General features: G+C 46.4%; 1 protein-coding gene across 2 annotated transcripts in view; it reads left to right on the forward strand.

Moving 5' to 3' along the window:
* The window catches only part of RHOT2 (ras homolog family member T2), a 44307-nt gene that overhangs the window by 3209 nt on the left and 26040 nt on the right, over positions 1-15058 (forward strand). For both annotated transcript variants that reach the window (XM_026680705.2, XM_087973197.1), the window contains exons 2-7: positions 6212-6270; positions 7410-7491; positions 8905-8948; positions 10070-10123; positions 11667-11719; positions 13673-13781. In XM_026680705.2, the coding sequence (XP_026536490.2) occupies positions 6212-6270; positions 7410-7491; positions 8905-8948; positions 10070-10123; positions 11667-11719; positions 13673-13781 (401 nt within the window). The remainder of the gene's footprint in view (positions 1-6211; positions 6271-7409; positions 7492-8904; positions 8949-10069; positions 10124-11666; positions 11720-13672; positions 13782-15058) is intronic.

Consider the following 15058-nt stretch of genomic DNA (forward strand, 5'->3'; position numbering starts at 1 on the left):
TTCTATTCTATTCACCTATGGAGTCCTTCCCACCTGGATGTTGATGTTTGATAGTGTTAAAGGTATCGCCATAGGATATAACCTCCCCAAGGCACCTTGACTGATTGGAATTTTGTCGATCTTGATGGTGTTGGGGCTCCAGATGTTTTGGGATTGTACCCAAGGTGCCTAATCACTATTGATATTACCTTTCCTTTCTTTTGCCAAGGTCATTCTACTTTTATGTGGGGATCTTTGTATTTTGTGATTCAGTTCTTTCTCTTTTATTCTGTGAAATCCATGTACTGACCTGTCCACTGTCACAAACATTTTAGCCTTTCCTATTGACTGTTATGTGGCAGTTGCCTGTCTGTTTGAATTCTTCAGCATTTTAATTTCTTTTTTTTATATGCTTTTAACTGACTGAATCTAAAAGTTGGCCTAGATAACAGCAGTTTTATATTTATTTTATATTTAAATAAATAACAATCCAGAGACCTGATCCTAAAATATCCTGACATTTTGCCTACAGAAGTCCAAACTGATTATAACTTATAGACTAACTGAAAGAATTGGACAGAGGATATCTTGCAAAATTGTTTTAAAGGGTTTTGCAAAATAATAGAGGATCCTTCATCTAGCATTATGGTCTCTGTCTTACGGCACTGATATATATGTCTATTTTCAGGTTGGTGCAATTCTTTGGCATTAGTATTGAATATTTTATATTTAATCATTGTTAAATGCTAACGTTATTTCTTAGTTAGCATGTCAAAATCCATTCATAATCAGAATCCTGGAGAAAAAGTATAAGAACATTTGGAAAATAGCTTAAGAAATAACAGAGAATGTTACTGCATGTGGTTTTGCAAAAGGCAACCTATATTGGATAGATGGATGGATGGATGGATAGATAGATGACAAATGTGAAAGAGAGAGAGAGATGATAGATACATAGATAGATACATAACATAGATACATAGATATTGATAGATATTGATAGATATTGATAGATAGATAGATAGATAGATAGATAGATAGATAGATAGATAGATAGATAGATAGATAACAATAGCACTTAAGACGTATATACAGCTTCACAGTGCTTTTACAGTCCTCTCTAAGTGGTTTACAAAGTCAGCATTTTGCCCCCAACAATCTGGCTCCTTATTTTACCCACCTCGGGATGGAAGGCGGAGTCAACCTTGAGCCGGTCAGGATTGAACTGCTGGCAGTGAATTAGTCTGCAATACTGCATTTTAACCACTGTGCAGGATGGATGGATGGATGGATGGATGGATGGATGGATGGATGGAAGGAAGGAAGGAAGGAAGGAAGGAAGGAAGGAATAATAATCCCTTGCGGGTGGAGTTTGGGCAACTGAATGGAGCTGAGTGTTTACTGGCCGGATACCAGTATTTTTCAGTAACTATTTTTGCCCAGTCTATGTAAAGTATGAGTGAGTGGTGCAGTAGCCTAGAGGGGGAACTCTCGCCTCACAGTCAGGAGGCTGTGAGTTCGATCGTGGGTAGAGGCAGATATTTTTCTCTCTCTGGGCACACTGAGAATATATCTGCTGAACAAAACTCCGCATTGGCGACAGGAAGGGCATCCGGCCAATAAACCCTGTGCCAGCTCCCATTCCCCCCTGATATAGCGTATACAGTATAATGCTCGTCTTTTGAGTAGAAAAAGGCCAGTTCAACCCAGCGAACCTGGCAGGCTCATAAAATCGCTGCTTTTCACTTTCCCCCAATGTATTTCTCGGGCTTGTTTGTGGGTTTTAAAATAAAGATGTGGAGGAGAGGAACTTCTTGAGCAAAGACAGAATGTCCAAGCAAAAAAAACCAAAAACATTCTGCAGACTTGGAGCTGCAGATGGAACTCCGTATCCAGGACGGAATCGTAGCGTTCATTTCAGGAAGGGATTAAAAATATGGTATCTAGGAGTGAAATCAGGGTGGGACCGAATGAATGCCAAAGAGCGAAAGCATTTCCTGCTTTTCTTTTCTTTTCTTTTCTTAGGAGGGAGAGAGAGAGAGAGAGAGAGAGAGAGAGAGAGAGAAAGCTTCTGTTTTTCCTTTTATTTCTTCTAAGAAAGCCATTCACTCTGGGAGCTTTATAATAAGGCTTACTTCATAGTACGCTAGGGTACCATTGTTAACCTGGTTGCAACTCTTCTTAAGCCACTTTTTTTTTTTTTTAATTAATAGGACCTTTTCTGAATGAAGGCTGAAGTAGTACTGCAGAGCCCCAGTTGACCATTTAACAGCCTGAATCTTCACCAAAGAATTGTTCAACTTGCAGTCTTCATGTTAAAGCCAATCCATCAGATATTTGTTCAACTTACAAAAGTAGTGTCTCAGATACAAAACTGGGCTATTGTCTCTCTCTCTCTCTCTCTCTCTCTTTTTTTTTGGACAATGTCCTGAAACCACTCCACAAATAAAAGCTGAAATCTTTCCCCCGAGGCTTGCTGATGCACCAATGTTGTCCCCTTTTTCTTTTAAATGGCTGACTTTATTGAGCTTCTCTCGGGAACTTGATAGCTCTCCCATAGAGAAGCTTACTGTGACAAACACTTTGTTTCGTGCCCTTCCAGATCCAGCCTCAGAAGAAAAAAAAATACCTTTCTCTGAGCAAACAGATCGTTTTAGAACGAGGTGGGTACTCCCTAAGGAGCTTCAAACTCTAGCTCTGATCATTACTGGCAATTAATGATTTGCCTTTTGGCTGGAACACGATGAGTGGTGAAGCTCGAAACATCTGGAGAAGATCAGCTTGTCTATTTCTATCTTAAGTGCCTTGCTGGGGAGAGATCTTCCCCCAAAATAATCCAGCAAGGGAAGCATGAGACCTGGATTGTATTTGGATAATTCAGGACATAACAATAGCAGTTAGACTTACATACTGCTTTCCAGTGCTTTTACAGCCCCCTCTAAGTTGTTTACAGAGTCAGCCTATTTTCCTCCAACAATCTGGGTCCTCATTTTACCCACTTCGGAAGGATGGAAGGCTGTGTCAACCTTGAGCTGGTCAGGACCGAACTGCTGGCAGTGGGCAGAGTCAGCCTGCAATATTGCATTCTAACCGCTGTGCACGATGGATGGATGGATGGATGGATGGATGGATGGATGGATGGATGGAAGGAAGGAAGGAGAAAAGGAAGAGCAATAGCACTTAGACTTATATATTGCTTTCACAGCCCTCGAAGTGGTTTACAGCAGGGGTCCCCAACCGCGGTCCGCGGACCGATACCGTCCGCTGAACAACTCTTACCGGGCGCTGGTTGCTGGCGCCGCCATCTTTTTGGTAAAAAAGTGCTTCCGGTGAGCTTTTCCGGGTAGAAAGCTCACCGGAAGCACTTTTTCATCAAAAAAGATGGCGGCGCCAGTTGATGCCGGGCGCGGCGCCCAGCTGATGCCGGTACCGGGCCGTGGCATCAAAAAGGTTGGGGATCCCTGGTTTACAAAGTCAGCCTATTTTCCCCCAACAATCTGGGTCCTCATTTTCCCCACCTCAGAAGGATGGAAGGCTGAATCAACCTTGAGCCTGGTGAGATTCGAACTGCCAAATTGCAGTCAGCCGTCAGTCAGCAGAAGTAGCCCTGCAGTACTGCACTCTAACCACTGCGCCACCATGGCTCATGTTGGTGTTCAGTCACTAAGTCATGTCCATCTCTTCATGGCCCTGTGGACCAACAGCAGACCAGGCCCCATGTCCTCCTCCGCTGTCTCTCAGAGTTTGCCCAAACTCATGTTTGTTGCATCAATGACCCCATTTAATCTCATTCTCTGCCATCCCCTTCTCCTTTCTCCTCCCATCTTTCCCAACATCGGGGTCTTCTCCAAGATGAGAGGGTCTCATCCCTCTCTTCTCATTAGTATGTGAGCTTCAACTCCCTTCTGGACGTAGCACGGGGTTAAACTAGACAGCGCAAACTTCTGACTCGGGAACCCTTGGTGGGTGTTCTGGCAACGGAGATAAGCAAACCAGGGTGTTGCAGATTAATTCCCATAATCCTTTTACCGTGGTCCATAATATCTTAGGTTGGTGGACGTGATCCAAAACTGTTCATTGTAGCCAGAAGCAAACAAACTGCATTTTGGAATCAGAGCCAGTGACCATGTGTAAATATTGTGACGTTCAAGCGTGAGATGGCTGAATATGGATAGACCCAGGATGTTCACTAGCAGTTTTCAGTCAAAGGTTGAAGGTAGTTTTTTGGGTGGGGAATATATGTTTTATTGGTACATTTTCCTTTAAAGTACATTAAAAAATTCCATGTCTATCTGAACAGCGTGTTGTCTGGGCACAATTAATTTTAAGTAAAAATACAACAATAACCAAAAATCATGCTAGTAATCTTAATAAACATATCAATATTAAAAACAACATAATAATTACTTTATCCACTTTGCAACATTTTCAGTACAAATTCTAATTACCTTTTTAAATTCTGTTTAGTTTCCAACCTCTGCTTCTGTTAGTTAATTATTGATAGAATAAATCCCATGTTAAAAAAAATATTCTGTTTCTTCCTTTTCTTTTATCTTAAGTGTCGATCTAGCCATCTCAGCACATTCTAATTTTTTTTATTACACTTTCATCTGTCAGGACCTCGTCATTTTTCCATGGTTGTGCAAACACTATACTTGGTGCCGTTACTACGTGCACAATTAAGTATGTATTCCATTTATTATACTGTTCTGGTACTACCAAAGGTTGAAGTTTTGAGGTTAATAAGAGATGCTCCAATCCTCGCAACCCTTGATCAATACATGTAGTCCTGGACTTACAAGTGTTCATTTAGTGAGTGTTCAAAGTTACAATGGTGCTGGAAAAAAGCTGTCACGCCTCTGTTGGAGTCGGACTCCGAGGGAGAGGAGGAACAGCCAACAGGGAGTGGAAGTGTGGCTCCAGAGGTTGTGGAGGAAGCTGGGGAAGGGCCCAGGCCGGCTGGGCAGTCAGAGGAAGACCCAGGCCCATCCCCTCTTCATCCTGGGGCACGCAAGGAGGAGAGAATAAGGGAGAAACGTGAATGGCGTGGTCTGCGGGTGAGGAAGGGGTCCTGATCCCCTTCATGGGCTGCAGCTGTGATGTCTGTTTATAAGGACAAACTGTGCATGGGCCAATGCTGGAAACAAAGCGTGTTTTATTCTTGTCGGAGATTATCTGTGTTTTGGCTTCTTCCCAAATGGGGTGGCTGCGTTATCTGGTAGAAGTCTGCAATTAATCATCCTTGCCTGCCGTAGTAATTCCTTCAGTGTGGATTGTGTTGGGATTTTTATTTTGAATTAACTTTACTTTGGGTGCAGACTGCGTTTACTCCCTTTGTAAACTGTTTTCTTTAAGAGTTTGATTTCCAGCTGAGGATAATTGGACATTGGGGCCAAGTTAGAGGCATTAAAGGAACTTTATTCTATTTTTGTGACTTGGTTATTTTTGTGTCACGCCCCAGGTCATCACAAAAGGGGACTTACGACCATTTTTTCACACTTACAACATTGCAGCATCCTTGAAGTCACGTGATCAACATTCAAATGCTTGGCAACTGATTCATAGTTATGACGGTGGCAGCGTCTTCCTGGGGTTACATGATTCCCTTTTGCGACTTTCTGACAAGCCAAGTCAGTGGGAAAATCCGATTCACTTAACAACCGGGTTACAAACTTATCAATTACTGGGCGGTTTTCACTGAACAAGGGTGGCAAACAAGGTCATAAAATGGGGCAAAACTCACTTTACGAATGTTTCGCTTAGCAACATAAATTTGGGGCTCAGTTGTGGGTCGTAAGTCCAGGACTACCTGAATATACTACCTGCATAGGGAGCCCAAAATTTCCATTGCCAAGTAAGACCCTTATTGGGAGTTTTGCCCATTTTACAATCTACCTTTGCCACCGTTGTTAAGTGAATCACGCCAGTTATTAAATGAGTAGTAACTTAATGAAGTGAATTTGGCTTCCCCCCCCATTGACTTTGCATGTCAGAAGGTCGCAAAAGGGGATCACGTGACTCCCCCCAGGACATTGCAACCGTCATAAGTACATGCCAGTTTGCCAAGCATCCGAATTTTGATGACCTGGCCCTGGGGATGCTTCAGTGGTTGTAAGCGTGAAAAATGGTCATTTTTCCCCCCCCCGGTGTTTGTTGTAACTTCGAACAGTCACTAAATGAATGGTCGTAACTCGAAGACTACCTCTAACTCTATTGCTTCTCTCTCTTATAGCCCAAGTGGGGAAAACATCCTTGATCATGGCTCTGGTGGGTGAGGAATTCCCTGAAGAGGTGAGTGCAGGTTGCTGTTATTCTTATTCTGCCTGATTTTTCTTATTCTTAGTTTTATCTTTGTACCATTAAAGCTTTCCCATGGAGATATATAAGCAGGACAACCAAAAAGTACACTATGACATACAAGCAAAGAAAGAAGAAACCTTGCCGGATGGTAATAGCCTTGGATGTGTTGTGGTTAGCCGGCAGCAGGTGCGGACGGCTGAGGAGAGCGAGGTCTCAGATGAGGGGCCAGGACCATTAGGGAGTGGACTGCTGCCTTCAGAGGTTGTGGGGGCTGGCAGCAACGATGAAGAGGTTCCCGAGGAGCCTGTGCCAAGTGCGCGTGCGCGCAGGATTGCTCGTAGGAAAGAGCAGTTACAACAGCACGGGCAACTCAAGAGTAAGGCTGCAAGGTAATGGGCCCTCCTTCAAGAAGGTAAAAGGCAGCTGTGAAGCAAATGTTCTTTGCAGGAACCAAAGACGTTTTGAAACTCAGCCTCGTGGACATTACAGTATCTTAAGTTGGTATTGGAAGACGGGTTGTGAAATATTCATTATCTGTGATTCTTGGCAGTCTTGCATAGTTTTAGCAAGGTTTGTGCTTATCAAAGTTAATTAGTTTAACCGGGGATTCGTAAGACTCATTAAAAGGTTCCTGTTCCCTTTGATTATTGTTTGTCTTACTGGAAAAGGATTTGGGTCAGAACAGGATGGTGGTTTTTGCTTTGTCAACTGTTTTTAAATCTAGAGTCTATACATGAGACCCTGTTATGGCCAGATTCGGACAGTGAGGAGGTTGGGGAGGAACAGGTTTCCAGGAGACAATTAGTACATTTAATTAGAATGAAGATTTGTTCGTGATTCCTTGCCAGGTATTTTTTTGTACAGCATTGCACTTGGAAGTTATCAACCTGGCAACTCTCCAAGCCTGATAAATCTGTGGTTGCAATTCCTTCTTAAAAGACTGTTTGCTGGGACTTTGCTGGATGTGAATGATAGGAATTCACATTAGCCTAATAAAAAGGGGTTTGGTCAGGAAAAGGAGTCTGCATCGTGATTTTGTGAAGCCGAGGTCAGAACACAGTACCCAGATAAATTCAGACAAGCCTTTATATCATCTGAGTTATGCCCGAGATAAACCCTTTTCTCCCCAGGTTCCACCTCGGGCCGAAGAGATCATCATCCCTGCAGACGTCACCCCTGAGAAAATCCCTACCCACATTGTAGACTATTCAGGTAGGTCACGGGTATAAACGGCAGGTCAATTTGTGGATAAGAAGCCAGGAGTACGCACCAAACTGGGGCCACCTGGAAGTAGACAAACATCATGTTTGCTATGATACGTGTGAGTTGAAAAAGTTGGAATGGTTTTTTTCCTTCCCCTCTGTATTCGCACATTCTTATATTTGTTTATTTTATTTGTATCCTGCCTTTATTATTTTTTTACAAATACCTCAAGGTGGCGAACATATCCACGACACGCCAACACTCTTCCTATTTTCCCCACAAGAACCACATTGTAAGGTCAGTTGAGTTGAGAGGGAATGACTGGCCCAAAGTCACCCAGCTGCCTTTCATGGCTAAGGCAGGACTTGAACTCACAGTCTCCTGGCGGTTGTCCTAAAGTGACCCAGCTGCCTTTCATGGCTAAGGCAGGACTAGAACTCACAGTCTCCTCATGGTTAGCCTAAAGTCACCCAGCGGTTTTCATGTCTACAGCAGGACTAAAACTCACAGTCTCCTCGTGATTGATCTAAAGTCACTCAGCTACCTTTCATGGCTAAGGCAGGACTTGAATTCACAGTCTCCTGGCGGTTGTCCTAAAGTCACCCAGCGGTTTTCATGTCTAAGGTGGGACTAGAACTCACAGGTTCCTGCTTTCTAGGCTGGTGCCTTAACCACTAGACCAAACTGGCTCTCTACCATACTGTACTGGGGTCTCCAACCTTGGCAACTTTAACATTTGTGGACTTCAACTCCCAGAACTCTTAACTCCGCAAATCTTAAAGTTGCCAAGATTGGAGACCCCTGCCTTAAAGTGAGGGTCCTGCAATAATTCGTTCTTTCTCTGAGCAATAGATGGGGCTTTAACATCCTGTTTATGCTTCTCACTTTGCATATGTCTGAAAGAGTGCAGAGCCATAGAGCAAGAGCAATAGCGCTTGGACTTATATACTGCTTTCCAGCCCTCTCTAAGCGGTTTACAGAGTCAGCCTCTTGCCCACAACAATCTGGGTCCTCATTTTACCCACCTCGGAAGGATGGAAGTCTGAGTCAACCTTGAATCAGTCAGGATTGAACTCCAGACTGTGGGCAGAGTCAGCCTGCAATACCACATTCTAACCACTGCGCCACCAGGGCTCCTAATGCAACATCCAATCAACTACAGTATTAGCAAGAGGACTAGACTTATATACTGCTTCGTGGTGCTTTCCAGCCCTCTCTAAGTGTTTTACAGAGTCAGCCCCTTTCCCCCAACAATCTGGGTCCTCATTTTATCTGCCTCGGAAGGATGGAAGGCTGAGTCAGCCTTGAGCCTGGTGGGATTCAAACTGCCAATTTGGAGTCAGCCAGCAGTCAGCAGAAGTAACCTGCAGTACTGTGTTCTAACCACTATGGCACCGTGGCTCATTTTGTTTCTCCTTTCAGAAGCCGAACAGACGGAAGAAGAGCTCCAAGAAGAGATTTCCAAGGTGAGCCTAAGGTCTGGAGGGGCCCTCCCCTTCCTCTCTTTGCCTTCCTGAACTTGGACACCAAAACTGTCCCCAAATCCCACCCAAAGCCTCATGGGATCCCTTTTATCTTCACTTCATTCATGCCTGTCGGTAAGTAGCACTGTGAGAGTTTAACCTACCAGCTGAAGAGAGAACCAAACAGGAGAAAACTTGGGGGAGGAGCAGGCCAGAAGTTCCTACCTCCTTGCGGACAGCATGGATCGCTTAGCTTTCAGCAGGGTTGCCATATATACAGTTGTGTTGCCGTGGGAAACCCCAAGCGATGTCATAAGGCACAATGAACATTCAGTTGCAAAGAGGGACACAGCTCCCTTGCCTAGGGAGAAAAAGAAAGAGGGACTCGGGCCTATATTCCGAAGGCAGGAGAAGAAGCAAAGGATAGAAAAGCAACGACATTTCCGGAGAGTGAAAACAATAAACCAGTGGAACAACTTGCCTCCAGAAGTTGTAGGGGCTTCATCACTTGAGGTTTTTAAGAAGAGGTTGGACAACCACTTGACCAAAATGGTATAGGGTCTCCTGAATTGAGTTGGGGGCAGGGGGTTGGGCTAGAAGACCTCCAAGGTCCCTTCTAACGCTGTTATTCTGAGAACCAGCATATTAGGGAGTAAGATCTCGGTTTAAGCCCCACTAGATGGACCAGGCCAAGAATTGAACTCCAGAGGAAGGCTGAAACTAGCCTTTATTGAGATAGGCAACGTAACAAGATCTTGCAAGTTTGATTGTTCCGTGCCCCTTTTCCTTCTTGCATTCCATAGGAATCAGGGAGGAAATTGCTCAAGCATCTTCCAGGTGTTATCTCACAGTTCTGGATATTTCTTTCAAGGTCATCTTTCTTTCTATACTCTGAAGAACTATCTCCTTGCCATGCTGGTATTCATAGATGGGAGGGCATGGTTGAAATGTGCCAACTCACGAGAGCGTTGGCATCGGACTATATAGTTGGCTCTTGTTGATGGTGTGAAACCCAACATTGGGCTGCGAGTTCTTTTGCAACGAAAAAATAATCCGGATAAGAGCTTTGAGATGGAGAATTCCATGTGTTTGCTTGAGCTCTCTCCCACTTTTCTCCCTTGCAGGCCAACGTGGTGTGCATGGTCTATGATGTCACAGAGGAGGCCACCATTGACAAGGTAATACCAGTGGGCCTCTGAGGTGCTCATCCCCAAGTCCACGATTTTATTGCTTCTCCCTGCTTGGACTTTCCTATGCAAGGCCCTGTGAATGTTCACGTTATGGCCTGTCGGCCACCAGCCCCTCCAGCAGCTGAATCGGAGAAGGAGGAGGAGGTGTGGGGGTCAGGGTCAACATCAGGGCAACCTGGGAGCTCCCAGGGGGAAGAGGGAATGGAGCTGGCAGAGAGAGAGAAACTGAGGTGGAGCCTGAGCCGTCCATCAGCCCTCAAATGGAGAGTCAAAAGCTCCCAGGTCTGGAGGTGGCTGATGAGGAAGAGGAGGAACAGCAGGGTCCAGTGCCTAATGCGCGGATGCACCGAAGGCAGAGGAGAGGAGAGCAGTGGAACTATAGGGGCCGGTCCTTGGGATGGAAGAGCCACGGCTACTACTGAAGCCTCACCCTAGCCGCACAGATGTACAGAAGGCAGAGGAGAGGAGAGCAGTGGAAATCTATGGGCCAGTCCTTGGGACGGAAGAGCTAGCGAGGCCCCACCCTAGCCCTGGGGATAAAAGGCAGGGGACGGAGATGAATAGATGTGGCAGACAACTATTCCTCTTCTGGCCAGCCAGCCTTGTTAGCCTGCGGTGAGAAACTTTTTGCCAAGGCTGCTGGCGCTCCTAATTAAAGGAATCTTTGAATTCACTTCCGAGGGTTTGTCGTGTTTGGGGAGCTGAGTCAGAACAGCTCATGAGTTCTTCTGTGTAACACAAACGTCACAAAATCCAAAACGTAAATAAATGTCCTTTAAGGCCTCCAACTTGGCCCCCACTGTTCAATAATTCTCAGCTGGAGATAAAACGTACTGAATAGTCTTCAAAAGAAAGCAATACAGTCCATATTTAATGAGCAGATGGAGGTGAAAATAAAAACCAAACAAACGACGATGATGAAATTTCCACAACGGAACAGGAGAAGCATTGACCAAATTCAAGGAGACAACAAGGCACAGTCTGTTGGAAGGACGACAACCAGGATAACCTCAAGCCAAAATAAAACACGCTTTGTTTCCAGCGTTTGCCAGTACGCAGGTCCAAACTCTTATTCAGTTGTCACAGCTGCAGCCCGTCAAGAAGATCAAGGCCCTCTCCTCCAGAGTAGACCACGTCTCTCCCTTATCCTCTCCTCCTTGCGTGCCCTAGGATGGAGAGGGGATGGGCCTGGGTCTTCCTCTGACTGCCCAGCCGGCCTCTGCCCTTCCCCAGTCTCCTCCACAACCTCTGGAGCCACACTTCCACTTCCTGTCGGCTGTTCCTCCTCTTCCTCAGAGTCAGTCTCCACCAGGGGCATGACATCTTCTCTGTATCTCATGATGTTTCTTTGAAGGGCGTCTGCTGCATTGGATGGGTGTGGATCTCGGCGGGAGCTGTTTGGGGTGGGGGAGACGATGGCGTGGTTGGCCTTGGGCGTCTTCTCAAGGGCTTATTTCTTAAAAATTGGGGAATGAGTTAAGGGTGCAGAGATTCTCCTGCCCACTTGTTTTTCCCCTCCTTGTTTCCCCAGATTCGGACAAAATGGATTCCAATGGTGAATGGTGGCATTGAGAGATGTGCCAGGTATCTAGTGTCCTACAGGGTGGTTGGGGTGCTTTGGCTCTCAAGGGTCTCTGTTAATAACTCCCTTTAGGGGGGCAGCACAGTGGCGCAGTGGCTCTTTAAGGATGCTGGATCTGCCAGCCAGAGATGGTTGGCCCTCCGGCGGTTCGAGCCTATGGCACAACGTGATGGAGCGAGCTCCTGTCATTTGCCCCTAGCTCCTGCCCGTCTAGCAGTTTGAAAGCACGTAAACATGCAAGTAGATGAATAGGTGCCACCCCGGTGGGAAAAACTGCCAGCGTTCCATACAGAAGCTGCTGCTGCCTGGATGCGAGGCTAGGCTTGGTGGGAGAAAGCAGGGTCAGGCTGTCCCGACACAGGCTTCGTAAACCGTAATCACGCACAAACTTGTTTTAAAAGCAAGACTTATTTTATTGCAACGCTGGGACTTGTTTTCATTCTCAGCTGGAATTAATCTCAAACAGTCCCCCCCCAAGATAAGCACACACCTTTTAGTTCTGTGCAGTGCTGCCAAAAAACAGAAGTATCAAATGAACTAGAAAAGAAATCAACCAAAGTACAAAAAAAAACCCCAACCAGAGTACAAAGAGCTTCAAGGATGACTCTGAACCGATCGAACGACTTTGCTTCCTGCAAAGGTTTCGTCATCTTGGCCTGACTTTTATCCCTTATGGGAGGGGCAATCACCTCCCAGCCTTACTCCCTGAGTCGCCCCTTTTGTCTCAGCTGCTCTTGCCTTCTAGCAGCTCTGCGCACACACGCACTGGGAACAGGCTCCCCTTGTTCCTCTGCCTCGCTGCTGCCAGACTCCAGAGGCTCGGGAGGCAGCACCCCACTCCCAGATGGTCCTGGCCCCATCTCTGCATTGGACACAGGACCCTCATCCGAGTCCTCTCCAGACTCCCGGACTGGTCTCCGTTCTTCCCCACTGTCCGATTCCGCTGCCGACAGCTGCCGGCAAACCACAACACAGGCATCCCCCAAACATTGCTAGCCACCTGGTGCAAAGCTAGTTCACCCTCCGTGGTGTACTCCGGGTAGCGTGCATGCGTGAACGAAATGAACTAGCAATCTTAGGCTGCCCGAACTACAGGTAGTTCTCGACTTACCGACCACCATTGAGCCCAAAATTTCCGTTGCTAAGTGAGACAGTTAAGTGATTTTTCCCCCTCCCCCGTTTTACTACCTTTTTTGCCATCGTTGCTAAGTGATTCACTGCAGTTATTAAGTGAATCTGGCTTCTCCATTGTCTTTGTGAGAAAATCGCAAAAGACGATCACGTGACCCAGGGACCCTGCAACCATCATAAATATGAGCCAGTTGCCAAGCCTGCAAATTTTGATCATGTGACCGGGAGGGAGGGGTCCTGCAGCAGTCGAAATTGTGAAAAAACGCTTATAAGTCACCTTTTTCAGTGCTGTTGTAACTTTGAAGGGTCACTAAAGGAGTGGCTGTAAGTCAAGGAATTAGAGTACCGTGTGGTTAAAAAGCATTGTACTATATGCCATATGCTAAATGTTAGATTTTTGCAGCAGAAATGCAAATCCAGAAAGCACACACAGATGACTGATTCAGCAGGATTCATTAACTTCTTTATATACATAATAACACATAAAGTTTACAATACCAGTAGTAGATTCTTTCAGTGTGGTAAAGGTTACAAGCAAAACACAAGCAGCAGCTTCAGAGTTCAGTTTCAGTTTAGAGCTGGGAGCACAGAGCGAAGCCACGCCCAGACAATTTCCAATCTCAGCCCCCCCTCCCACCCACCTCCCCCAGTTGGCTGGCCTTGTTACCCATGTCTCTGCCAGTTCATGAATATCCTGATATTAAAACAAAAACAGATCCTTTCTCCCCCTGCCGTTCCACCCCCCACCCCTTTTCTGGTCCTTGTAACTACAGCCTCTCTCCTCCCCCTTGATAAGTCTCTCCAAAATGTTTCTTCTCTTCAAGGATTCCCATCATTCTGGTGGGAAACAAGTCCGACCTGCACACCGGGACCTCCATGGAAACCATCCTGCCCATCATGAACCAGTTCTCGGAGATCGAGACCTGCGTGGAGGTGAGGAACTGTCCGGAGGTTGGCAGGGAAATAGAACATACCTTTGGTTGGGGTGAAGAAAAACTCCTATACGACAGGGGTCCCCAACCCCCTGGGCCGGCAGTCGGCAACCTGCAGCTCCGGAGCCACATGGGGTTCTTTCATCCCTCTGCTGTGGCTCCCTGTCGCCAGTCGGTGTCACCATTTTGAGAGGAACTTCCGTTTGGGGTGGGGGTGGAGAAGCTCGGCTTGCTAGGAGGAGAACTCTATGGTGGGAGAACCAGACTTCCGGTCGACTCCAGAATTGAACAGGGTACAGGCTTCCAGTTACGACCTTTGTGGCTCTTTGAGTGTTTAAGGTTGCCAATCCCTGCCCTGAGCCATGGCCCACTACCGGGGGCCCAGTTGCTTCAGCCAACTCCACCATGGCCAACTTGCCTTGGGGACAGCTCGCTGCAGGATAATGTAACAATTCTATTGAATTATTCCCCCTGCCAACGAAAGTGTGAACAGTTCAAGGCTATGGTTTTTCCCAGCGGCAATGCGTGGCTGTGAACGTGGGACCATAAGGAAGGCTGAGCGCCAAAGAATGGAGGCCTTTGAACTCTGGGGCTGGAGGAGAGTCCGGCGAGTCCCTTGGACTGCAAGGCGATCCAACCGGTCAGTCCTAGAGGAGATCAACCCTGACTGCTCTTTAGAAGGCCAGATCCTGAAGATGAAACTCAAAGACTTTGGCCACCTCATGAGAAGGAAGAAGGACTCGCTGGAGAAGAGCCGAATGCCGGGAACGATGGAGGGCAAAAGAAGAAGAAGAAAAAGGACAGCAGAGAAGGAGGAGGCAGGATGGACCGACAAGCAGTCGGCGTGAGCTTAAATGGACTCTGGAGGATGGTAGAGGACAAGAAGGCCTGGGGGAACATTGTCCATGGGGTTACAATAGGTCGGACATGACTTCGCAACTAACAACAACAAATTTAATTATTTAAAATAAATACAAATTGTTTTCATTCTTGCCATTCACACTTCATTCCATCCCTCCTTTGGCATCCTTTCTTGAATGATTTTATTCCACCTTTTCTTTGATATTAGTGTTAACTCTTGTCCCGTGCCGAGTTGTCCTGCAGCAAGTTGGCTGTGGCGAGTTGGCCACGGTGAGTTGGCCGTGGCGATTTGTCATACACCCTACCTGCCGGAACTGGGCCACGGAAGTGGCAGGCAAGGACGGGCACGTTGCGCTTCCATTTGTGTGAGTGGCAGGCGTGCGTGCCCAACGCTTGTGCAAAAGGAGCTGCGTGGAA

This window comes from Notechis scutatus, chromosome 12 (assembly GCF_049901735.1).
Source record: "Notechis scutatus isolate UNSWTSFEM ecotype Mainland chromosome 12, rNotScu1.2, whole genome shotgun sequence".
Taxonomy (NCBI): domain Eukaryota; kingdom Metazoa; phylum Chordata; class Lepidosauria; order Squamata; family Elapidae; genus Notechis; species Notechis scutatus.